A 26,038-nucleotide genomic window follows, 5' to 3' on the forward strand; every position below is an offset into this window, starting at 1 on the left:
AATGAAAATATGGAAGAGGAGGAAAAAGGGAAGAAAAATGAACAGGGTAAATGATTTTCTCATCTTTCTTTTTTGTTCCTGTGTTCATCCTCAATTCAGTTTAGATTCATCTTATTTATACTTATCTGGATGTTAAAGTATGCTTAAGGTCAAAGAAAGATTGAGGTAGGAAAATGTTGAGTGATGAGAAGGGAAAAAAAGAAACAACAAGATGATGATGATGATGAGGGTGAAGGAAAAAAAGTTCAGAGAAGTGAAAAAAAGGTTCAGACATGGAAAAGAAGATGAAAGGGAGGAGAAAAGATTGAAGTACCAGATCAATTCGCATGATAACACTTATAGTCAGGGAAAGTTGTGAGATAAAGATAAAGATGAAGATAAGGGGATGAAGAGAAACTTGTAAGATGAAAGCGATTCCATGATAAGGTTGACTGGTAACTATGAGCAAAAAATGGCAGCAAAGATTAAGATGCAGAGAAAGTGAAATTGTTTCAGTGAGAGAAGAAGAAAAAAAGTGATGATGATAAACGAGCATTTATTCAGTGTTATCATGATATGATGGTTAAAGGAGTGCAAAGGGCGCAGTAAGATGATTACACTCATCAACAAGAAAAGGTTGATAAATCAATAGAGAAAAAAAGATTGTCATCAAAAGAGAAACACTTTTTTGTACTAATTTTAATCTTCAACCATTCTCATCATCTAATTGAAAATGAATCAAACTTTCTGCTTCACTAATTTCAGATAAAAAAACTATAAAACGAAAAAAATTTTACACCAAAACTTCGAATCTTGTAATTGGTCAATTTTGAAATGTTCTGATATTCAATACAGATTTATGTTTCACTTTGATGTTATGCTTGCTCAAGTTACCTGTTCAACCTTGAAAAGGAAATTTTCTTGTTACAGAAAATTCCGCTGATAACTTAAGACATTCATTGTATAATGTTGAGTGAGCAAAACTTACATTTTGACAAATTATGACTTTTTTGTACAACTTTGGATAAACTTTGGATTATCAGTTGAAACAAGATTGTGAATCAATTTATGATCAGATTTCAGTTCTGTATAATGTTGATAACTTGAAAGTTATCAATACAAGTTGATAAAGAAAGCAAATGATACATTATTGTATTGAATAACTTTTTTTTTCTTGGTTTTTGTGATAAAACTTTTTCTCTCTCTCTCTTTACAATATCATGAGTTTGCGTGTGTTCATCTTGCTGTAAGTGATAATGTTGCTTTGAACAAAATGAGTTAAACCATTAACCAGAGTATAAAGTAGTCTCATCAGTTTCACATTGAGCTTCATCTTTTTTCATCATCTTCAAATGATGAGGAAAATGTGTACATCTACAATTACCATCGTTTTTTCTCGGTCAACACATTTTTTTGACTCTCTCTCTCTCTCTCTTTTACCCTCTCATCATTATCCTCATCTTATCCATCAATAGGTTTACTGGTTAAATTGCAACTTATTAACGATTATCACAAGACATTTGTGTGTTGAGCGTGTGTCTGTATCTGTTCAGGGCAACATACTGAGTTTTTGTCTCAAGAGAATGGGAATGAAGATGAAGGATGATGAAAAGGAGAAAGTTGGCAAATGTAAAGAGCATCAAAATTGACCATCAAAATGGACCATCAGTGTAACCATAAAAACAGGATACAATGTTAATAGAAGTAAAAGGAATGGAGAAATGAAAGATGATAATGATGATGAGCTATTTGTGAGCGATCGTCTCATTTGCGCCCTCTCAATGCTATTTGTTGGTTTAACTTCTCACCAACTCAGACTATCTCAACCCACACATCATCATGGAGATACAATTGAGATAAAGGTGACTATCCCTTGAGGGAGTCTCATCTTTTTCTCATCTTTTCATGAGTAAATAACTTTGCCTGTTTTTTTCCTCTCTCTCTCTCTTGGATTACCTTTTCCAACATGAACCATTGGTTTGGTTCTAGTTGTTTGGGTGTCAACTGATTGCTTCTCATCATTATTATTCAACGATGAAAAGGATGATGATGATGATTATTATCAAGAGTAAAGACAAGTCTCTGAGATGACAATATTTGCAAAGTGAAACTGAACCTTGAAAGAGTTAAGAACCTTTACCTAATTCGTATCACTGTTGGTGACAATGGATCATGATAACTATGTTAGTAATGCTTGATAATAAAGTGTTTTGTCAATGGAAAGCTTTCGTTCAAACCCATAATCTTTTCATACTTTAATCAACATTTTTAGTAACAAATCAAGACTCTTTTTTTTACTTGCCTTATCAAGGTAATAAACAGCAAAATAACTGTTAATGTAAATAATGGGGAGCAATAAAGTGATAAGTTTTGTCAACATTAAACAAATTATTTTCAACTTTTTTTCATTCAAAGTAAATGTTGAACAAAAAAGGTAATCTCAAGTAATTAACCAAACAACTTCATGATATTGCATTTCATTTCATGAGAAGTTAATAAAGATAAATTGATTCAACAGGGAAAAGTAAAGATGAAGATGAAAATAAGTTGAAGGATAAGAGGCAAGTTTCTTCGCGGATTAACTGTTGGTTGGAAAAGTAAAAATGATCATTTTTTTTTCTTCTTCTTCTTCCTCCTCTTCTGTTCATTGAAAGTACTCATGACACAAATCTCCTGAGAGAAAAGAGATGAAGGGAAGAATGATAAAGACCGGATAAAGATTGAGAGTGAGTTAAGGAATTACGAGCAGCAACAAGATATTACACAAGTTTGTACTAATCATTCAACTAATTTGTGGCTCTCACAAAGTCTCGTCTTTTTTGCAAAATCTTTATCCTCATCTTTTTTTCCTCTCTGTCCGCCCTGCACAACTGTCTGAGAAAGATTAACATTACAAGATGATTCCATGTGACTAGATTTTGTGCTAATGCAAGTCACTTGGAAGGTTCAATGTGTGGCTTATAGATTGTGTCTTGTAATGGCAATCGACAAGTAAAAATGTGTAAAATAAAAGCGGAAAAAAAGAGATGAGAAAAGAAAGATAAATCCACTTAAAAAGAATGATTATTTGAGAGAAAGAAAAAAGTCTTTTCTTCTTCTCATCCCAAGAGTTTGTTTTATTTTTCTTACTGATTTATCTAGACAACTGATTACAATGATTCCTTTTTTAACCCTGAGGTTGTATAAGAAGAGTTACTCCAAGATGATTAAGAAACATAACTGTAAAGGTAACCTGTTAGACGTCGAGATAATTACAATGTTTATAACTGTTATCATTGTCTGTGTTAACTTTATTGTTAACCATCTTGGCCCTTGTGCGGGTGAAAATGAGTCTTGTGTACATTTCAAGGTAAATTCATTAATCATGGCAATCTTCAACTTTCTACCTTTTCATTTACTCCTCTTGGGAATAAACTTCAGCTTTGCATTTCCATCTGATTTTCACATGAGAAACATTGAACCATGCAATGATATTGGTTCATTCACCCAGACCATTCAATTTACAGTTAATTATTATTAAGTGGTGAAAAGATGAAGAATCAAGGCAAAAGTTCATCAACAATAAAGAGGAAAGTGTATTAATAATGATCATGAGGGCATCAAAATTGTACATCAAAATAATGATAAATAATTGTAGACAAAATACTTTGATTATAAATGTACTTGTGTGTAAACAGTAACATTCATTATCATGGATTGAAAGAGTAAAGATGATCATGGTCGAGTTTCATTATTATTCAATTGAACAATTGTGAGTCAGTCAATTGGAGTAATTGGTGAATTAAGACAATAGTTAAAGTTTAACACTAATAGTGAGATATTGTGTGTTTATTGAAAGCTGTGAATGTTGACGGATGAGGATGAAGATGAGCAAGATAAACACAAGATTTACTGAGAAATTGCAACAAATAAATAAACAGAGAAATGAGTTTGACTTGAGGTTGTTGTATGTGAATTTGTGTGTTTATAGTGATGAGGATAAGTTGCGTTTCATTTAGAGTTTGGTAAATAAGTTTATCTTTGAGAAGCAAAGATGAAAATAGCCTGGAAAATATTGAGAGAAGGAATTTTTTTCACTGAAAAAAAACTGTTCTGTAAACATTTTTAAGGATAAAAATACGAGTAAAAGGTAAAACAAATAAGGTAAGATATCCAGTAATTGATGGAGATCAACATTGATCAAAGTTGAAACATTTTGGTGTTTATTTCAAGCTATTATTACTTGTTTGTTTGTTATCATTGGGTTGATTATTTTTACCCGAAAATAACATTAATTTTATACAACAAGATGATCACAATTGTAGTTAATGTTTGCACGAAAAGAAAAGAAGTTCAATGTTTAATTCAATAGTTGATGGTTTATTGTTAACAGAATGAAATTGAAGAATGAAAAAAAAGATGAAACTAATGATGGTGATGAGTAGGGTGAGTGGAATCATGAAAACGATTAACTAATGTTTAGAAGAAGAAAAAAAAGTTCTGTGAATATCTAAAGATTGAAAGTGAAAATCATGTTGAATGCATTATGATTACTATTATCATTTTGGGTTGACATTATTTGCTTTTAGTATCTTTTTTTTCAAAAGAAGTACAAAAAATGTCAAAGGGTTCATTTTGTGAATAATTGAATGTTGAAAAAATGTTTCAGGTAATGAATTTGAGATAAAGGGTAAAATGGAAAGAAAAGTGATTAGGAATTATCATTATTCTGATGAGAATTTTTTTGCTTCTCAATTCATTGTTTATCTTGTTTTCAACTTGTCATTGAAAGTAATCAAAATCAATTGAAAGTGAACATTGTTTTTTTAATACATTAATGTATACATAAAGTAGTGTAAAGAGTGAATAAAAGAGGTGAAGATGGGAACAGGTAGGGAATTGAATTTTTCAAGGAAAATGAATGAGTGTAAAAGAAATGTTATTTAAAATTCTGGGATAAAGAAGAACGGAAAAGAATTGAATGGAGAGGTGATGAAGATGAGAATGGAAATGAAGATGGGGAATGTAATGGTAGTAAGCAGGGAAGAGAAGAGCATCTGAAAGTTATTCTGATGCTTATTTGAAAAGCATTTCAAGCATAGTTAAAATTTTCATGAGATGAAAGGGAAAAGATTTTGTTTCTTTCCCCAAACTGTGTGTTCAGGGTAAAGGGAGAAGAGGGAAAATTGGGTGGAAGATGAAAGGGGAAGAAAAAATCCAGAATTTGATATTCTATGGATGAGGTTGATATGGAAGGATGGGTTTAGTTTTGTGGGGTAAGTAAAATTTATAGCAATATATACAAACAGAAATAAAGAAAAACTCATTTCTTCTTTGCTTTATTTTTTTTTCTTCATCTTCTTCTTTTCTTTTCTTTTCTTTTCTCCTCATCTTTTCATCTTTTCCTCTCTTTTCTGCCTTTTCTTTTTTCACCAATTTCTTCTCCTTCAAGCAAAAGCACAGATCAACTAAAGGTTACAGAAACATATATAACAAATATATAAGTTAGCGTGTATAAAAAATTCATATCACTAAATCGAGTTGAAACAGATGAGAAGAGAATAACGAAAAGAAGAAGACATTTTGATGATGAAGATGAAATTTAGAAGAAGCTGAATAGATTGAAAGATGTAATCGTGAAGCAAGAGTGGTGAAGAGATGAGGAAGGAAGGAGAAAGGATGAGGAAAAGATGAACAGTAACAATCTGTAAATAGCAAGTTAACCGCAAAGATAAAGGTAAAGAAGAAGAAAAGTTTACATCAATTTGATGAGGAGAAGAAGAAGAAAAGGCTTCAAGATGAGGGCTTTAAAACTAAAATGGTCACCTTCATCATCTTTCCATTCTTGTTTTCATCTTCACCTCATCCATCATCCATTATATTTTGTTGCAAAACATGATTTTTACAAGTGAATGTGTCTGGAAACGAGAAGTAGTAAAAAAAGTGGTGAAAGGGAAACAAAATTCAACAATGGCATCACATCATGCAACTGATGAAAACTCATCTCCAGGTCATTCCCACTCTGCAAGTTTTAATTGGCAGAGAGCAAAACAAGAAATAAATTCAATCAAATATTGGCAGGAATGGCGAGTGCAAATGACGCAGTTAACAGTCAATCAGTTTCAATGCGTGCAACCGATGGACTTAGCACACTTTTCAACTGATTTACTTTACTTCTTACCATGAATAAGATTTGATTTAATAGGCTTTTCTTTTTCACCTTTTCTTCTTTTCTTCTTTCTTTCTTTCTTTCCTTTTTCTACCTTTTAAAAGCTCATTTTGAAAAATGACGAAGGCGTGAGGTATATGAGCAACAATAATGGCAATAACAATGATGATAATAAGCAAAACAACAGCAACTAAGCGTAGACAAAATTGTCCCTTTCAACGATAATAAGCAAAAGCTTTATAATGATAATTTTTGGGTTGGCAAAACATTTCAAGACAAATAACTTTTTTTACTTTGGGAAAATTGAAAGCATATTGTAATGTCCATTTCAACTTTTCAATGTTTCTTTTCATCTTATTTTAGGTTAACATTAACGTTAACATATTCAAAGGTTAACCATTTTTTGTTGGCTCTTTACTCTTCTTCTCATGGTCAAGAGTGGAAAAGGTTAAAATAGCTAATGGCTCATGGTCAGTCTTGTATTGACTGCCTTTTCATATCATTTTCTGGCTTCTGTTTGTGTTTATTTTTAACTTTCCATTTAACCTCAATCATTTTCAACTCACCTTTATCTGCTTTTTTCTTGTTGTTGTTGATAATGATGAGGATGCATTTGACTGAACTTGATCATTATTATCATTATTCTTGCTCACTCTTTCTCATCGAACACACAAGTAAACAAGAAATTTCAAGATGAAATGTTTTCTTTACCGTGTTGTTGTTTTTTCAATTGCTGTTGATATTAGCACTGTTAATGCAACAATGGTATTCATTGTAACTTATTACTATTTGGTTAAACCATCAACCAGACAGGTAAAATGTAATATTATTATTAGTGTGATTATTGTTATTAACCATTGTAGCTGGCTAATGTGAAAAAAATAAACCTGTTTTCATCAACATTCAACACTTTACTAAACAGAAGATAATGATGATAATGAATAACAAGTGAGTTGTAAAGATGGCTGTTGCCTTGAGAGTATCAATATGAATGATTGTGATTATACATAATGATATTAACATTAAATTATAAACTTGATGACGGTTAATGTTGATGATTCAATGAGAAAAGAATCATGGCGAAAAGGTATTTTCATGGGACAATCATTATATTATGCAAAATGTTTCACTTTGCAACCCTTTTGATACACGAATCAAACACGATTAGATTAAATGATTCACCTCGAAACAAGTCACTTTTCCTCTTCAATTTCATCATTATCTTTCTTGTTCCTCCAACACAGCATGAAGTTGCCAAGACTGTAAAAGTCTGAAAAGCAAAAAGGCAAAAGAAGAAGAAACAAGAAAAGATAAAATATGTTCAATTAACAGACAAAAGAGGAAAATGTCTTAAAGATGAAGATAAGAGAGGAAGGAAAGCTTTGGTGTGACCAATGGAAATTAGTGGAAAGCAATGGTCAGTAAAGTAACTGGTAAAAGTTTAATCAACAGTACAATTGCAAATGATTATTGTGATTAGTTTAGGTTAGGCAAGGAAAGACACAAAAATTCAGTGGACCGGCAATTGTCAGTTAATGTGATAAAGTAAAGAGAATGTGAGACAAAAAAAAGGAGAGGAATGATTAGTGAGCTTCAGTGAGGGTGGTGATGATGATAAAGGAGGAGGGAAACAGTGAAAGTTTGTTTGCAAGGCTTAAGAGATGAGAGCCTTTTTATAATAGGTTTGTTCACAGATTGACTAACAATGGTATAAAAAAGAGAGAGCATAATAATAAGATTTAAGTTGATTTGGTTGGTTGATTTTAAGAGATATTGACAGTGAATGTGTGTAAAGTTTGTTGTCAGTGTAAGCAGTGAAAGTAATAACTATTAATGTAATGATCATGATGGTAATAGAGTGAAAAAAATGTAAATTCAAACGTTTGTTACCAACAGAAGACACACATTACGAGTTAACAACTTTGGTTTGTAAAGGTAAAAGGGAATCAAAGGTTGAATGGTAAATATGAAAACATTTGAGTTAATTAAGAGAAGATTTTTTCTTCAAATGTTTAAAATGCTTTTTCATGAGATTCAGTTAAGATTGTATATACACTTTGTACTTGGTTAATTGATATGTGTTACAACTGCTTAAGATTGATTATAATTTGCAAAAATGAGTTTTAGCATCATTATGAGATGAAGATGAGTTGAAGAGAAACATTTAAACTTTGTTTTTCCTTTTTGTTGGAAACATTTTTTTTACTTTGCAAAATAATTGTTGGTGGCTTTTGTTGAACAAATATACATGAAGATGAAGATGAAAGGGATTCATTGTCAGTTGAAAGAAGATGGTAAAAGAGTGAAAAACTACTTGAAATGTAGAAGCGCTTCAATGCTAATTAATTACGCTCATTACTTGCAGAATAATCAAATCAAGAGAAGAGTAAAAGACTAAGAAAAAGATGAACATGACATTTTTTTTGGGTACTTTAACCAAAGCAGACAATAAAGACCTAATTGAGGCTTACATTTCATCTTGCCTTTTGGGAATTTTTTCATCAACTTTTTGATTTGTTTCATTTTGTTCAATCCTTTGTAACTATTTTTTTTGCTGCAAATAATAAAACTTGAAACAAATACAATGGGAAAAGGTGATAAATTAAGTAAATAATGTAAAAGTGGAAACAAAAAGATTTAAAATTGAATCAATGAAATCATTTGAAAGGTAATTTTGTTATTTTTGTTAAATATAGTAAAGTAACAAAAATGAAATGGATTGAGATGAAAGGAGTTTTGTTGATTGAATTAGGGTCATAACCCAGCCATTTGTTTGCATTAACACAGTTAACCAATTAATTTTGGTAACTTTTTTTGATTCTTGGCAACTTGCATTGTGTTTATTGAAACGTCAATATGCGTTTCATTGATACACACAAAAAGGATATTAAAGTAGACACGCGTAATGCACAATCCTTTTTGGGTTTATTATCACTTGTATTGACAGGCTTTTGTTGTTTCGTGTGTGTAAATATAATCAGTTTCATTATTTGTTGGACTCTTTTACTGTTGAAAGGATGGAATTTTTGAAACTTTTTTTTTTGCTTTCTGGTGAAAAGTGGATGAACAAAATGAGTAAATATTACATACCAAACAATCTAATTGTGAAATGTGAGTTTTACTACCAGATTGACTGATATCCCATACTTTGACACATCCTTTACCGCCAGTATAAACATGTTTAGTTGGATTACTTATGGTAACAGCACAGACAACTTCACCATGGTTGAGTGTCTCAATTTGACGAGCCTGTCTTGGTATACCTGGACCATGGAGAGCATCCGGTGGGAAAGGAGCTGGAGTTATGTTACCATCAGAGGTAACTAGATAAGAGTATGCGGCTTTGCCACTAGGAATGAGGGGAGTACGAAATGATGGGTGAGGATCGTAACCAACCTAGTTGAGTGCAAGCGTATAAAAAAGGGCATGTTAATCATGTTAATATAATAGTAAATATAATTACGCAGAGTGACAAGAATAACAACAAGAGAAACAACAACAATGAAGGCAAAAATGATTAACACAAACCAACTGAAAACAAGGTCATAGAGTTAGTAATAACATCAACAAATCAAGGAGGCAACAGAGTGAGACAGATTGAAAGATGAGAAGAAAAAAAGTGAAAAGTGAAAAAAATGATAGCAAAAAATCAGAGTTACAGGGTTGGCCATTTCATGGCATCTTCATGAGATACTTTCATAATTGAAATTGCAAACAATGAGAAATGTAAAGCTTGAGAAAGTGTGAAAAATGCGCCAATTTTGAAGCAAATTTCAAACTAAATTGATTTGGAAAATTTTGCTCAGAAAATTGAAAAAATTCAGAGATAATCATGTCAATCGATAAAGTCTGGTTTTGAAACATTTGGAAGGAAAAAAAACTTTTCACTTTTTTTACAAACATTTGCTGTCCATTTCAATGAGAGTTGAAAGGAATGAAAATTTGATTGAAATTTGGTTTCAAAGGTTGTTATAAAATCATTGATACATTGTTGTTTCTCATCTGACTGTTAAGTTAATTGAAAGATACTTACCAATCCTCGAGGAAATGAATTTAAACCAGGATTCAGGTTATTATGAAGTAATCCTTGTGAGTAGACAGCCGCTGCTGTTGTTAAATCAGCCGGTATTGCAGGGTGACCCATTGGACCGCCATAACTATGTGGATATGGTGGACCTATTAAAGGTGTAACAGACAATGTTTCATGAGAAAATGTTTAACCGGAAAAAAGAGATTAATTTTATTTAATTAGCACATCTAATTTATCAACACACTTGACCATTTTAGCCTCTCTCTCTTCATTTCCCTTGTCACCATTATTTACAAAAATGGACGTCAACAGATTACATTATTAATTAATCGTTATCATCATCTGAATCATTAGACCTTGAAGCTCTTTTTTTTCTGGTTCATCATTTTACATGTTTTTCTTGGCTGTTTTGTATTTATTTATTTTCTGGTTTTCGTTGATTAACTATGCCAAGTTTGTTGTTAAACAATTTTGTTAACTTTATTTTAATGATAATTTATTAGCATCACATTGATTCAGATAATGATGATGATGTTGGCACAGGAAAAAAAAGTGTAAAATTAGAGGTTAAGATGGAAAAAAGAATCAATTGGTAAATTAGTTTAAAAGAGTTTCCAATTGAATGGTTATAATGAATTGATTTTCTTTCCTCTTCTTTTCAGGCTTTGAAATTGAATTTTCATAAATTGCTCTTTGCCTTTCCTCTCATGAATTAACATGAAACTAATGCTAACAGTTTAGTGAAAATGAAACAGCAATTTTTCAACATTTAATCTGGTTAAAAGTGAAGGGGAAAATTAAAGGGAAACCTTGAAAATTGAGTTTCACTTTTTTTTGTCAAACTAATTGTAATTTGCTACTGATAATCAGTAGTCATAAATTATGAGAGAGTGAAATTAAATTAATCAAGATTTCAATGAAATAAAACACTTAGAACTGCTATTATCACTATAACAAAAAAAACTGGTTTTTACTTTATAATTGATGATAGATTAATGTGTTGTTGACTCAACTTAATTTTCAACTGACTGTATAACAGTGAGTATAATAAGTACATTGGACTCATTATTTATGTTGTATTATATTAAATACAAGTTAACGATCAGGGAAAGATGATCATGAAAGTAATGGAGAAAAGGAGAAAAACCTTTTGCTCATTTGATTAACATTAGGATAATTGAGTTGATCAATAATTGACAGTAAACAAGATGCAAAAGGAGGAGGCAAAATTAATCTGCATATTAAATTGTCCAACTTGTTTCTGTTATTTTGTGTTTCCCTATTAAGCATGGTGAAGCATTAAAAAAAGTTTTGTATCAAAATACCTTAATCTTTTAATGGGATTTAATGTCAAGGTATTATTATTGCAAGTAAAATTAGCTGTAAAGTAATCATGTAAAAATGATAACAATACAAGAATAAGCTTCAACTATTGATTTTTCATGAATAATCGATTAACTTTTTTTTCTCAACTCTGTCAAATGCATTAGTCAGCTAATGGTGAGTAAACAATGATAATTGGACAAAGTGAATGTTGATTAAGATGTAAATTGGTTAATTGTTGAGCTTACCGATGGAGGTTGTTGGCTTTGGAGTTTTATTGGCATTATTGTAAGGTGTCCCAGAGCCAGAACTTGTGGGTGTAATTGATTTTGAAACGGGAGTACTTGGCTTGTCATTCTGAAGAGAGAGAAGAAATGAATTGATAAAATTAAATTAATCAATCACAGTGTGTAATCAAGTGTTTGAGAAGAAACAATAAAAGTGGATAATTTGCCTTGAAGCAAATTGAAATTATAAATACATGGGATGCTTATGAAGGTTTTGGAAGAAGCACGATCACGCGCCAGATTATGATAATTATCATTGTTCTGAATTACAGAGATGTAAAGATATGAGCATTCTCAGTTCTTTGTTTTTCTCATCTTATATTAAAAAAAAGAGGCATCAATATCACCTCATCAGTATTATTATTTTAACAATACGTTATTCATGAAGCGTGAAATTGCCGAGAGAGAAGATGAAGAGAGAGAGAAATATTTTAGAGACTCTTGGTTATGTTAAACGGAGGGTGAAAAGGTCACGGGAAGGTTGGTTTGCAGTGGTTGATCCGATGAGAAGGCAAAGATAAGGTTTATCGGAAGAGTGGGGAAGGGAGGAGGATAAGAGTGTAACATTGAAAAATGTGTGTAAATGAATGATGTTTATGATGAGAGAAGGGAAAATGTGCGTTGAAAAGGGAATTAACTGACTGATGGAAAGGCAATCAAGCTTAATCAAGTGATCCAAGAATGTACAAAAGCATTGTTGCTAATATTGATGTGAATCATTTTAACGATTACTAGAGTAACTTTTACTTTTTTTGCTGTTGTTGTATTTGCTGTTTTGTCTTCATTGGTGACTTATTTTTAGACAAGATATGACAGTGTTTTCACATGTGCATAGACAATTGGTGGGGAGATGACAATGAATGTGAAGTAATAGATGATTATATCAATAAAGTTATTGGCAATGGGAGGCCAATGATTTTGGCTTTTTATTTTGTCTTCTTTCAGTGGTTTCTAAATGGTAAATATATCTTCTCATCATTTTCATCATCTCTTCATTTTGATCCATTAAAAATAACCTCCTAATATTGGGTGCTTAATATGTACACAATTGGTTACTTGTCGTTAATAGATCTTTGTGTCTCTTTCCATTATAATATTATCATAATGAGGTGTGCGTGTCAACCTTGCAACAATTTTTACTTCTTCTGTTTTTCCCTCTTTATCACATAGACACACATCCTTTTCCCACTCCCAGCTCATCGTTTCAGTCCCTTTGGCAATAGTCAACAATCAATTGCGAGTTAGTTTTTTTTGTCTGTTGTTGCTGCTGTTGTGTTATCAGTTTGTTCAATAAAATGCTCATAAAGAGTGAGGCAAATAAAGTTGCTTTTGTTGACTTTGCGTGCTTTTGCATTTTGACGATATTCATCATCAACTGATATCATCATTGACAAAGAGAGAGACAAGATAAACTGAATTGAAAAGGAAAGGGATGTTGAACAAGAATAATTGTTTCAATGTATTGCTTACCAAATGGTCTTTTGGTTTTGTTGACAAAGGAGTGCTGCTGTTGGATGAGGAACCCGATCGACTGGGAGGTCGAACTTCACGTTTTATCCTCGAAGTGTCTGTTCCGTTCTCACGAGGTGAAGACTCCCCATTATGCGGTGAAACTGGCTCCTAATAAATGATACAAAATGCAACATTAATTAATGACAATGGCCATGGCAACATTTTGATGGTTAATGAGAGGAGGAAATAAAAATGCAATAAAAAATGAACCAACAACTAAAAGATGCAAAAACTTGACCATTTGACAATTTATGGACAACAACAATCTGTAACAATTTAAATGATTAGTGATGCTTAAACTGAAAGCATCACTAAACAGATTAGTTAATGTGAAAAACCAATCAATTGCAAGTTAATATTATTCATTTATTAATAATTAATTATCATTTGTATTGTTTTTTATTACTATTTATTGTTAAGGTTCATGTTGTTGCCATCAACTTATCAAATAATTACAATTACAAAATTGTAATCCTGGTAACATTATAAATCAATGATAAGGTTAATTGACTTTGATGGCAAGGTGATAATTAATTAATGAAATGAGATGGATAGAGATAGAGAAAGAGGAAGAAAGAGCAAATATTGAGTGTAAAAAGAACTGGTAAATCATTAAATAGCTATAAATTAAAATGGTTAAGGTTGATGAAAAAAAGGAAGTCAAAAAATGTTGATTTCTGCCAATTTCAAGTTAATTTGTTCAACATTTACAAAAAAATATAACATTTATAAACATAAACACATAAAGGGATTGAAATGAAACAACTAATAAAGATAATAAATAAACATGCAAAAAAATTCACTTCTTTGTATAACCAAGTTTATCCTCATCTTTTTACCTTCATCTTCATCTTGGTTTAGTTATTTTTTTAGTTTCATTTTTTCATCATGGAAAGCCTCTTTTAAAGCTAATAAAGTTCTCCATGGAATATAACTATTAAGTTTGTATTTATTCATAAAGAAATGGAGAGATGAATATGAGATGTTCATCATCATCACCATTTACATCTTCATTCTCCCTGTGAGTCTGCTTCACACAAATAAACACACAAGCTTTTTTGTCTGGCTTGTTGTCAGTTAACTCCTCTAATGTTACACTAGTTTTGTATGCTTAGAGCCTCTTCTTCATCCTCATCATCATCATCATCAACCATTATTATCATTTTCCCTTCTTTTTCCCTTCTAATCTCTTTCTTTTTCGTCTTCTCTTCTCTAGACATTTTTAAACCAATTATGGGTCCATCTTTTCATCTCTCTCTTTGTCTTCCTCCTCTTTACCCATTTTTATATTAAACACTATTTAACATGAGACTTTACCATCTAATCCCTGCAAACATCATCACCATTATCATCATAATCATAACAATCATCATCACTCATCAATAATATCAATTAACATTCAAAGGTTACTTCATAACTAGACTTGGCTAAAAGACAAACAGATAGACCAAACAATAATAGTAACAACAATAACATAAACCATTTTCTTAATACAAAAAAAAACTCTTTTTTTCTTCTTTTCCACAATTTCTTTTTCTCATCTTCTTCTTCTTCATTTTCATCTTGTTTCATCTTCTTTTTTATTTCTTTTTCTCTTCTCTTCTCTTCACTTTCCTTGTTGCTCTTACTTTAGTCTTCCTTTTATTTCCTTTACTTTTACTCGATTTTTCTGCTTAATGTAGTAACAGGATCACTCCCAAGAGCATTTCTCATCTTTATTTCTTCATCTTCATCTTCACTATCTTCACCATCTTAGTTTCCTCTTCATCTTATGTCTCACTTTTTTTTACTCTTTTTTTCACTCTCCAGTCTCTCTTCATGTTGATCGATTGGCAAGAAACCTTCTCAACAATTCTCTTTCTCTTAATGTTACCTTCTTCTTCCTCTTCCTTTTTCCCCATCTTCATCTTTCTCTACTCTCTTCAACTCCTCTGAATTCAAGACAGTCTCAAGAAGCAAAATCAATTTAAACAGTTAGAGTCAACCTAACTTAACCTAGCAACTATGTGAGTATCTAACTGTTTGCATGACTAGGTTAAGGAAGGGAAAGAAAGTGTAAAGAGGAAGATGAAAAGAGAAAGAAAGACTCAAAGATAAAGACAGAGAAGATGAAGAAAAGGGGAAAATTTAAAGTGGAACCAAGTATTATTAACAAGTAAGTCAGATTTACTTTCAAGTACATAGTTAAATGATATTTAACAATGATCATGTCTAGTGATAGATAAATAAAAATGTATATAAAAATAATGCGTATAAACACTTATCAATATCACATCAACTTGGGTCATTATTAATTTACCAGAAAATTAATAAACCAAAAAATTTTGGGTTGAGTGAAAAAAAAGATGTAAAAGGTTAGTAAAACTTTTCCACTTTTTTTAAACTTTAATCTTGAAGTTGAGCCGTTTTCATTAATGCATGAAACCAACATAAACGATTAATGATTAATCAATGGATAATTTAATTAAGAAATTAACTTGGACACTTTTATCAATCATTATCATCAATTAAAATAGTAATGCCATTTGATTGCATGAAAATGCAATAAGTAATGAGTTTTGTTTTCAAATTGTTACAATAATGATTCGAAGGTGAACAAATTTAAATTTCATTTCGCGTTCATTTAACTAATCATTTTATGACAGCAAAAAAGGCAGAAAAATGCAAAATGAAATGTAATGTTAGAGGATAACAAGTAAAATTGAATAGTTATAGTCAATGGATCTTAAGACTGCGGTTTAAAGAAAGTTTAAGTTTGTGTTTCTACTATTGTTGGGTTGTTGGTGATACAGTTTAAGGTAAACCCAAGATGTATTAGGATACATTTAAAAAGCAATATAACCTTATTTTATTCACTTTTACTTTGGCCTTTCATCAATCAGGTATATTACATGCCAAAGGCAAGCATTTACTTGTTGAAGAGAGGGGAAGATGAAGAGGGTTAACAGTTTGAAAGGCAGTGTCGAAGAGGAGGTAAGCCTGATGACCATAAATCTTGAGAGATTTTATTCAGTATTCATGCTGATTTGGAGTCTTGTTTTTTTTTTAACTTTGACTCTTTGTTAAACTGAAAGGCAACTTTGTGCGAAACTAAAGTCATAGGATATTGAAAAGAGACTGATGAAGATGAGGAAAAATGATGAAGTAAATGACTGAATTTGGAGCTAACTGTGAATATGGTTTTAGCCAACAAAAAACTGAGATAATGGTAAAGGAAATATTAGAGTCTATGGAATGGGAAAAATTGAGAATCACAATAATACCTTTACTGGATGGATTTAAAGTTGCAAAAAGATTACTTTTGCTCAACTATATTTGTTACACTGTTTATTTATTGTGATATCATGTTTGATATTTTATTTTCAATTGTTTCTCATTCTGGGTAAAATATGCTTATAGACATTGAAAGATTCATTCCAATGAAACTGTCAGTTGACATTATTGAATGATGCTTTTCTGATTCTCAATTTTTTCTTTATAACCATCATCATCAAGCCCTTTTTTTTGCTCTTTTTGATTCTTCTTCTTCTTCTTCTTCTTCTTCTTTTGAAGAGTTATTTCTGATTTTTCTTGCTCATCTTTTACTTCCTCTTCTCCTTACATTGCTCATCCTTATTCAATTGAGGGATGGTTGAGTGATTATAGCGTGATTTGAGATCGACTCTTCAAATCTTTATGTTATTATCATAAATAAAAATGTAGACACTGGTTTCATTATCAGATGTGTGAGAACAAGAAATTGGATTAAATGTACATTGAAGGTTGATTAACTGTTGTACAATTGTTGATGATGATGATTATATGGTGAGAAGGGAAAGGATGAGGATGAGGGTTGAAGTTGTTATGATTATGGTTACATAAGAGTATATAAACAATAGATTACCTCGTTAGCGACATCCACCACTAAATCTTGGTCACTTCGTTCATCTTCACTGGCCTGGAGAGAGTAAAATGTATAGAGAGACGAAGAGAGAGGGAGGGCGAGAGAGAGAGAGATAAGGAGAGGACAAGAAATGGGCAGAAAGGGATGAAGAGTGAAAGTGTGAGAGAGTGAGAGAGAGAGAGAACAACAGTCAACAGAGAGACAATCTAACAGCCACAGATAAATACGGTGTAAGAGATGATGAAGGGAGAGACAATTGGGTTTGGTAAACGTGTAAGGTAAGAGTAGAGTGAGTGTGAAAGAAAGTGACAAATTGCAAAATTGTTCAATTCATTTTATTCTTGAATAATTGTTTTATTAAATTATTAAAACGCGATTTGTAAAATTGGTTGTGAAGCAGTTTTTTGAGTGTGATAAAAAATATTATCAATTTGTTCATTTCAATTTGTTAACTAATGCTACTACAATTTTCAATTTAAAAAATGATCAAGAGTAAGAGAGAGAAAGAGAAAGAGAAAGAGAGTTGCTAGGTGAGATTGTTATCACTGAGTCTTGGTGATGAAGTTGACTGAAGAAGAGAAGAGCAAGAAGATTTGGTGAAAAATAACTTTGTTCAAACTCAACAATCAATGTTGTCTCTTTAGTTGTTGTATGTTTTGCAAACAATGTCACGTGATTAGTAATTTAAGTGATGGTGAGAGATGAGGAGAGACAATGGATGAAGAAGATAGTTGAGATGAGAGAAAAGAAAGAAGAAGAAAGAGAGAAGATGATGAGAAGAGAGGATTTGGATGATGAGGCTTAATCGAAATGTGGTCTCATGTAGTGATTGTAGTTATTCGCTGTTAACTTTTGGGATGGAGAAAAATGTAAACAAAACAAGAGAGAGAGAGAGAGAAAGAAAGAAAGGATGAGAAGGTGAAAGAGAGTGAGATTGGGATAAGGTAAGACCGGTAAAGGGTGAAACAGGGTAACAAGGAAGGAGAAGAAGAAAGAAGAGTAAGAAAACAGAAAGGAAAAGAAGGTGAAGAAAAAAGTGGATGCAAAAGGGGTTGGGAGATAATGAAATGATAATGAAACTCACATGATCTAATTTGTGGTCATGGTCTCTTCTTTTTTTATGTTTACTATCTGGTTCTGGTGAGCGACTTCGATGACGGTTACGATCACAGTCAACATGAGGTGAATAATTGTTTCTTGATCTATCATCTAAATGGTTACCAGAACGATTTTTAATGTCATTCATTTCGCGATTTGAAGATGAATCTTTTCCTGAAACGGGTGATGAAGCCGTTGAAATGGATGACAGAGTAACTGCATTGCCCGAAGAGGCGGCCGCTGCAGAAGCAGCTGAACCACCAGAGAGAGCCAAAAGTCCGGCTGCCGCTGAGTTGGGTGGTAAGGCGAGTGGAGGTGGTTGTAGACCAGCAGCCAAGGCTGGATGTGCCATCATTGGTATCGATGAACCATGTGGACCGTGACCGACTGCTGCTGCCGCTGCTGCTGCTGCTGCTGCAGGTATTTGTTGTTGTGCATGCAATTGCTGCATTAAATGAGTTATTCCGGTGTGTTGTTGACCAATGATTGCGTTTAATTCAGGCATAGTAACTTGTTTGGCTCTATCGGCGGCTTGGGCCACTTGCTGTTGGTGTTCAGCGTTAAGAAAAGGCAATATTTGACCAATTATGGCATTCAAACGTTTGGCTATCTCGGTTTGCTTGTGCATCTCCACATTTAATCCGTACGACATTTCATAATACATAACATAATGACGCTGCATGTCCGTCTTTTCAGTTGCCAACTTTTCTAATTCCAATTTAAGTGTATGATATTGATTTTGCAGGTATGCAAATTCATCTTTAATACGATCACAGGTTTCATTAACTGAAAATTTGAATCCACCTTGGCCGGGTTGAGGTGGTCCAGCATGTCGAGCAGGATACATTTTGTTTTATTTATTTAACTTTTGTGGTGACACTGAAAAATTTTGATTAATCTCTTGGTTTTGGTTTGTTTCACGGTAAAATATGCACAATAAATAATAAATTATTAAGATTATTGGAACAAAAATACACAAGATTATTTTCCATCTTTAATGGGAATCATAGACATTATCACTGGTAAATCATGAAAACCTCGTCAGCGTAAAATCAATGATGAACACATCATAGAGTGAGCAAAAGAAACAAGAAAGAGAGGCCAAGATAGAAAAAGGGAGAATGGGAAAGGAAAGAAGCACAAGTACAATCCAAAAATTGTAAGGTTTTGTTGTAAATCCAAATCAAAATAGCACGGTAGACACGAGAAAACAATAAGTTGATGGTGATGACAGTAATCAAATGATATCGATTTGATTGATTAAAGAGAGACAAAAGACGAAGGTAAACCTCAAGGTATAATATTAATGAGAGTTGATTACATAAACTAAAATAATGAGAGAAAAAAATTCTACTCTAGGAAATGAGAGAGTAAAAAAAGGAAGTTTGAAAAGAGAAGAAGAAAAAGCGAAAGTCTAGAGTCAACAAAAAGAAAAAAAGTAACAACAAATGGACATAAATAAACAAATTGAGTAGAGAAGAGAGAGAGAGAAAAAAATCAATGTAGAAAAAAAGAGTTTATCCTTTGGTCAAATCAAAATGATGGTAATGATGTTGGATGATGATGATGTTGATGCACTATGTAAAGACACTCACACAGAAACACACATGTAAACTGTTGAGGTTTTTTTTCTCTCTTGCTGTTAACTCTGGTTTTTATTGATGTATAGATGTAATCAAGGTTAATTATATTTTCAAATTATTGACAACAATCACTAATTTAGTCGAGTTACAGAGTTACCGTTTGATAACTAATGATTAAAATTAAATACAAAATATAAGTTAAACATTACAAGTTGGAAAAAAGGTAATCATTTGAACTGAAAACCAAGACAGATTCATCTGATTTGCTCTCTTTCTTTTTTCTCTTTCTCTGACTCTGTGAGCCTCCAAGCGACAAGAAAGTAAGTAAATGAAACGGTTAAGCGCCATCTTTTGATTTCCAATTAGAACAAGCCGGTTAGCCGAGAAAAGTAAGAGACTAAGCTTAGTTCAACATTTTAGTCTCACCTCGTCTTTCTTTATCTCCCTTGGCTCTTAATTTGCCTTTCTGTACTTTCTTTTGTGTTATTGCTTCTTTCTTTTTTTTTCTTCTTTCCACTTCTTTCTTCTTCATCATCATCATCTTCTTCATCTCTTCAGTCTTCATGTTGCAAAGTGTTGTTAGCTTTTTACAACAAGCAGAAAAAAAAGTAAGCAAGCAAAAAAACAGTGAATAATGTGAATTATGTGAACCCACCAAACCCAAAACTCCACCTTTTACTTGAGCATTATTCTGTTCTAAAGTCACTCACTTGGTTGGTGATGGAGTCACTTACATTCTACTTTGTTAACCAATAAAACCAGTTTGTTGGTTCACTGTATGTGAATTGTTCCCATCAAGAGATTGTAACTTTGTACACAGTAAAATCACCGAGTCTATCCATTCCATGTAGGTGACTTTAATAAAGGAAAAGCTTGGTTACATTGGGTGGTTACTTTGATTCCCTTAACATCATCATCCATCCTCAACTCTCCTCCTTTGGGGTTGATGGGCTTTTGCTTTTGGCACAACACACACACACACACACACACATAACACACAACCAAGCAACTTACTACACCAAGTACACATCTTTGCCTTTCTCTTCCCTCTCTCATCTCTTCTCGTGTCTTTTTCCATCTCTTTCTTTCTCCTCTTTCTTATCTGTTTCTTTTTAACCGACGTGAAAAAGAAACAGAAAAACTCAGAAAGAGGAGTGAATAAAAGTGAAAGAGAGATGAAGAAGAAGAAGAAAAAAAAAGATGTAAGAGCAGAAAGAAAGACTAGAAAAGGTGTTTTCTTTTTTCCCTCTTTATTTCTTCGTTTTTTCATCTTCTTGCTTCTTCTTCATGTGATTCAGATCTTTTTTTCATTCTTTTCATCATCATCATCATCATCATTTTCATCTCTTAGGTTTTTTTAAATTTCTTTTCACTCTCTGTTTCTCTTATTTGGTTTTTTTCTTCTTCTCTAACAATCTTGTCACCTCTTTTCACTCTTTCTGTTTCTCTCTTCAGTCTTGTCTGTCTTTTCTTCTTCTCTTTTCTTTCATTTTCATTTTCTAGTCTTATCCTTATTTTTCATCATTTACTCAATTTGTCCGTCTTCTCAATTTTCCTTTTCTTCAGCTTTTTTCCTTTCCTTTCTAATCATATTAAACCCGTTTATGTTCATGTTACTCTTTTTTCAAATGTTTTAACAAAATAATAATTTTTGCCGCCATTTCATTGGTGCTGCCATCTAATTGACCAAAGGAAAACTCAATGTTTTTCACTTTTAGATTAATCTTCATATAAACTTGTTTATTCATGTTTATTTGTTGTTACTTTTCACTCCATCTATTATAATATTTCAATTCCTAAGCTCATTATTCCCTCATATATTTGTTCAACTCTTGATTATTTGATTAACTTTTTTTCTTCTTCTCTTTCATCATTATTACTTACTGTCAATATTTTATTGTTCCCTTCAAATTATTGTTATATTCTTCACCTTATCTCTTCTTTTTTCTTGTATTTTTTTCTGATTGGTTATTTTTTGCTGTTAGAAACTTATAATTTGAATTCTATTCTTTTTTTGCTTTTTTCTTCTTCTTCCTCATCCTCTTTTAGGTTTATTGTTGATCCTACGCTGAGCATGATGATGACTATGATGATGAGTATGATGGTGATTACAATTATGATGTAGATGATGATGATGCCCACTAAAGATGGTAAGTAAACAAAAACTTTGTTTAATGTTTACTTCACTTTTTCTTGCCTCCCTTTCTTCATTTAACTCTCTTCATCATCTGAATCAAGTTCATCTTATTGCTATTTTCTATTTACATCATCACCACCATCAGCATCATCTTTTACTCTTCAATCTTGTTGCACAACTTCATTGTTATCCAATTTTTATTCTCTCTTGGCAATGAAAAATGATTATTTGTTTTCACCATTTTTCGAGTTGTTTTTTTTCTCTTCTTCTTCTTCATCTCCTTAACGTTTATTGATTATTAATACTAACACTGTTCTCTTCTCTTTTTACAGCTATCATCTATTTAGTGGTTGGTTGATTGTATTTCAATTTACGTGCGTCACTGAAAATGAATGGAACAATGCTGTTCAAGATTGTAAATGAAGGGACAAACCAACGGAATCAAGCGCAAGTCAACTGAATTTAGTGAGGAAAAAAAAAACGATTGAACCAAAGTAAAGAGGTTGACTGAATCGAGTCATTTTTTGCTCTCTGGTTTACGGTTACTTTTCTCATCCTCATCATTCTCAGCATTCCCAGCATCTTCATCATTTGTTAATTTGAGTAAACTTGTATCGTATGTATCATTAGTTTGTGGTTTTATTTTTAAAGTTGACAAGGAATAAGGTTACATCAGCCATGAATAAACAAACAATTAGCTCTTTTTTTGCTTCTTCTTTGTTCTTGTCATCATCATTATCTGATCACAATAATGAAGATAAATAGTAAGAGTGTGAGAGAATGGTAAAAGTGAGTTTCTCTCTTCCTCTTCTAACAAGTTTCAAAAAACAAAATAAATTGTAAAAGTAATGATAATAACTATAAAAGCAATAATTATAATTATAATTATTATTGTTGTGCCTTTTTATTTTATTATCATTATCATTATTACTTTTTGTAACTACCATTGATTCCTTGCCAGTCTTTATCCGATTCATTCACTCATATTACATCAATTTACTGATTAATCAAAATGTTGTCAACTTCAATTAATTAACGACCAAATTAACCACACAATTTTTCCTCATTTAATATTGTCTTTTTGTCTCTCTTTTGCTCTTGTTTTAGGTCTCGCTATTGAAAAATTTTTCCTTCGCATATAAATAAATCAATTGAGTTGGAAAGGAGAGACTGGGAGAGAAATTAAATCATGCATGTTGAGTTATACTCTTAACTGTTCCAGTTGATTAATATGCCTTGGATCGTGTTCAGACAAAACTTTGCTTCACATTTCAATTACAATCATCTACAACACACACACACACACAACTTAAACTTCAAATACACACAAAAGCTAATTAATCAGTAATTCATCAACAATGGATAAAGGAACAGGAGCAAGGAAAGAAAATGGACTAAATTGTTTCAACTAATCAAACAATTAGGAGATAAATTTTCAAACAATTGGTTAAAATGATAGTTGAATTGATAAGTGAAAATTGATTTAAGTAAAATTATCCCACTTAACTGTTATCATTATTAACCAGAATCGCTTTTTTGTTAATAAATTCATCAATAACCATTATATTGACATTAGTAGGCATACTAACAGTATTTAGCAAATTGATTTCAAGGATATTGATTTTTTACTGCCTAAGCACACACACACACACTCACTCATCTTTTTATTATTCAAATTTACTTTGATAGTTATTGAGTGTTTTGATTGTTCTTAAACATTGAAATCAGGTTAATCTTGAAGCAAATTATATGAATTACTTAAATCAATTTTCATTTTATTCATCATTGTTTAATGATTTCACTATCATAATGTTTGGTGTTAATTTAAACAACTACAAAGTTGATGGAAGAAAATGAATTTAATTTCATCTCCTAATAAGCTAATGATTAACTAATAATTTAATATTGTTTTCTTGGCGCTTACGTTAAGTATTCTAAAAAAAGCAATTATTCCAAACATCTCATTAATTTATAGCTAACAAAAGGATAAGATCATTTAAGTCTAAATCACTTTGTTGGCTTTTCATTATTAATTGAGCAAATCACCACTTAATGTAAAAATCATTTTAACCATTTGCTTTGAAAATTAACTCTCCAATTGGTGTTGTAATATAAAGTAAAAGATGGCTCCGTGTGTGTTGAATTGTATATAAAAACAAAATTGGTAAAGGCTTACGGGCAAATTGATTGAAACAAATCAACATCCAACCTGGAAGTGTAAACGAGTTGATTGAATGGCCAAAATTGAACATGAAAGCCAATCTTTGATTCAAGGCATGCTTACAAATTCATCATGAAAAGACTTGAATAATTAAGTAATTAATATTGAAGAGAAGGATAATTGGAGGATCCGCAAAATTGATTAGCAAATGAACGATATGCTTGGTAAATGTTAATAAATCAATATGGCGATGAGGATGGAAAAGGGCAAATTGTATTATTACCAAAAGGATGGCAAAAGTAAAGCTTTTGAATTGGATGTAAAGATTTAATAACACAATAAGGAGCTTGTTTGATTGTCATTTAAAACACTTCACTTACAATCCCTCATTATCTTCAATTGAATCCCCTTTCATTTCCACCCCATCATCATCTTCACCATCTTCTTCTTCTTCTTCTTCTTCTTCCATCATTTCCTAATCAATTGACTGTGAATAGTGTTTTTTTTATTTTCCTTCATCATTCAACTCTCACCATATTTGTAGACATTTATTAATGTATAATATAAATATAACAACTACTTCAATAATAGGAGAGGAAGATGATGATGAGGATAAACTTTATTTCTCTTCACATAAAAATGATAACAATTTTCATCTCTTCTCTTCACTCAATCGTTTGCATTTTGTTCACTTGCATTCAAACCCATTTCACAAGGTTTTTGCCTCTTTTCCCTCTATTTTTTTATGATATGTTACTTTTTCATTATTGTTACTAAATCTTTGATTGTTACTAATTCTAAAAGTAATTTACAATATTCGATTCTTTGATCTCTTCCTTTTATTATTCAATTCAACAATAGGATTAAGTAAATAATGAGTAGATAAATTGATAAATTGAAGAGTAAATGTTAAATTGTATTGGATCAAGGATAAAATTGTACATTCAATGGAAACACACTGATATGTATCTATATTTGCTCTCTTTTTTTTGCTTTGCCATCCAAATATTATACCAATTATGTTTGATGAAAATCTTTTAATCAACTGGCAACTCATAATCGCATTGATCCTCAATGTTTGACAGTTTTGCCATCTAAATGTGTATCAATTGTTATTCAATTATTTACCAATCTGATTGATATCAACTGTTTCTCCTTGTCAATACTTTTAAGCTTCAACAAAATGTTTCTTGCTTTTATCAAATATCATCATGATTATCAGGTTCGGTAAAAGTCTTTTTTTTGCTTGATTATCAGTTACATCAATTAAGCGCATTATCTCCTTTTCTAATACACAAATTATCTTTTAATTGTGATAATTTATTCCACCACCATTAATTATAATTGAAACTGATGATAATCGTTGTAAGAATACATCAATCATACATAATATTAGATTGAACAGATTCATTGTCTCTTTCTTTCATGACAACTACACTCATTAGATGAACACTTAAACCAGTTGTACAACTAATCATGTTATAGATGATAAACATTGAAAACATTTAAATTAAAACCACGAGATCAACAAAACGCAATAACAGGTAATAAAAGGTAATAATGTCTCCTTTTGTTTAGTCAACTTGTCATCCATTCAAATCTTTTCTAAACAGGATCACAGTTTGGGGTGAGAATGAATATTTAGGTGAATGTTAACCATCCAAATCTAAATTCCGTTGAGCCTGATTGAACCAAATTAAATCAGATAAACAAACGCAACTTAATTCCTTATTAACACAACTCTTTAGTTTTACATTGTTCAAGAGGCGCCACCTTTTCTCAGAGAATGTAAACAACTTGTAATGTGACGCTATCTAGCGTTTCAGCTTGTAACAGTTGCTTGTACAAGAACGACTTTTAATTTAAATTGTATAAATCTTTTTATTTTGACATTCTC

General features: G+C 31.6%; 1 protein-coding gene and 1 long non-coding RNA gene across 3 annotated transcripts in view; one reads left to right on the forward strand and one right to left on the reverse strand.

The window, feature by feature from the left end:
* Positions 1-20,094, reverse strand: part of gro (TLE family member transcriptional corepressor groucho) — a 43,663-nt gene extending 23,569 nt beyond the window's left edge. The window contains exons 1-6 of one of the 2 annotated variants that reach the window (XM_089268316.1): positions 18,247-20,094; positions 17,163-17,216; positions 13,238-13,387; positions 11,729-11,837; positions 10,161-10,303; positions 9,218-9,523 (exon numbers count right to left, since the gene is read on the reverse strand). In XM_089268316.1, the coding sequence (XP_089124442.1) occupies positions 9,218-9,523; positions 10,161-10,303; positions 11,729-11,837; positions 13,238-13,387; positions 17,163-17,216; positions 18,247-19,107 (1,623 nt within the window). In that variant the 5' untranslated portion in view covers positions 19,108-20,094. The remainder of the gene's footprint in view (positions 1-9,217; positions 9,524-10,160; positions 10,304-11,728; positions 11,838-13,237; positions 13,388-17,162; positions 17,217-18,246) is intronic. The other variant, XM_089268317.1, reaches the window with a different exon arrangement.
* Positions 20,095-20,327: 233 nt separating this feature from the next.
* On the forward strand, positions 20,328-25,113 carry LOC107366590 (uncharacterized). The gene is made up of 5 exons (XR_003083018.2): positions 20,328-20,451; positions 20,695-20,865; positions 21,893-21,993; positions 22,313-22,596; positions 23,088-25,113. It is a non-coding gene; the product is annotated as an uncharacterized LOC107366590 (long non-coding RNA).
* The last annotated feature ends 925 nt before the right edge of the window (positions 25,114-26,038 follow it).

Source organism: Tetranychus urticae, chromosome 2 (assembly GCF_039701765.1).
Source record: "Tetranychus urticae isolate SD_2017Ah chromosome 2, NJAU_TeUrti_SD_1.0, whole genome shotgun sequence".
Classification (NCBI taxonomy): domain Eukaryota; kingdom Metazoa; phylum Arthropoda; class Arachnida; order Trombidiformes; family Tetranychidae; genus Tetranychus; species Tetranychus urticae.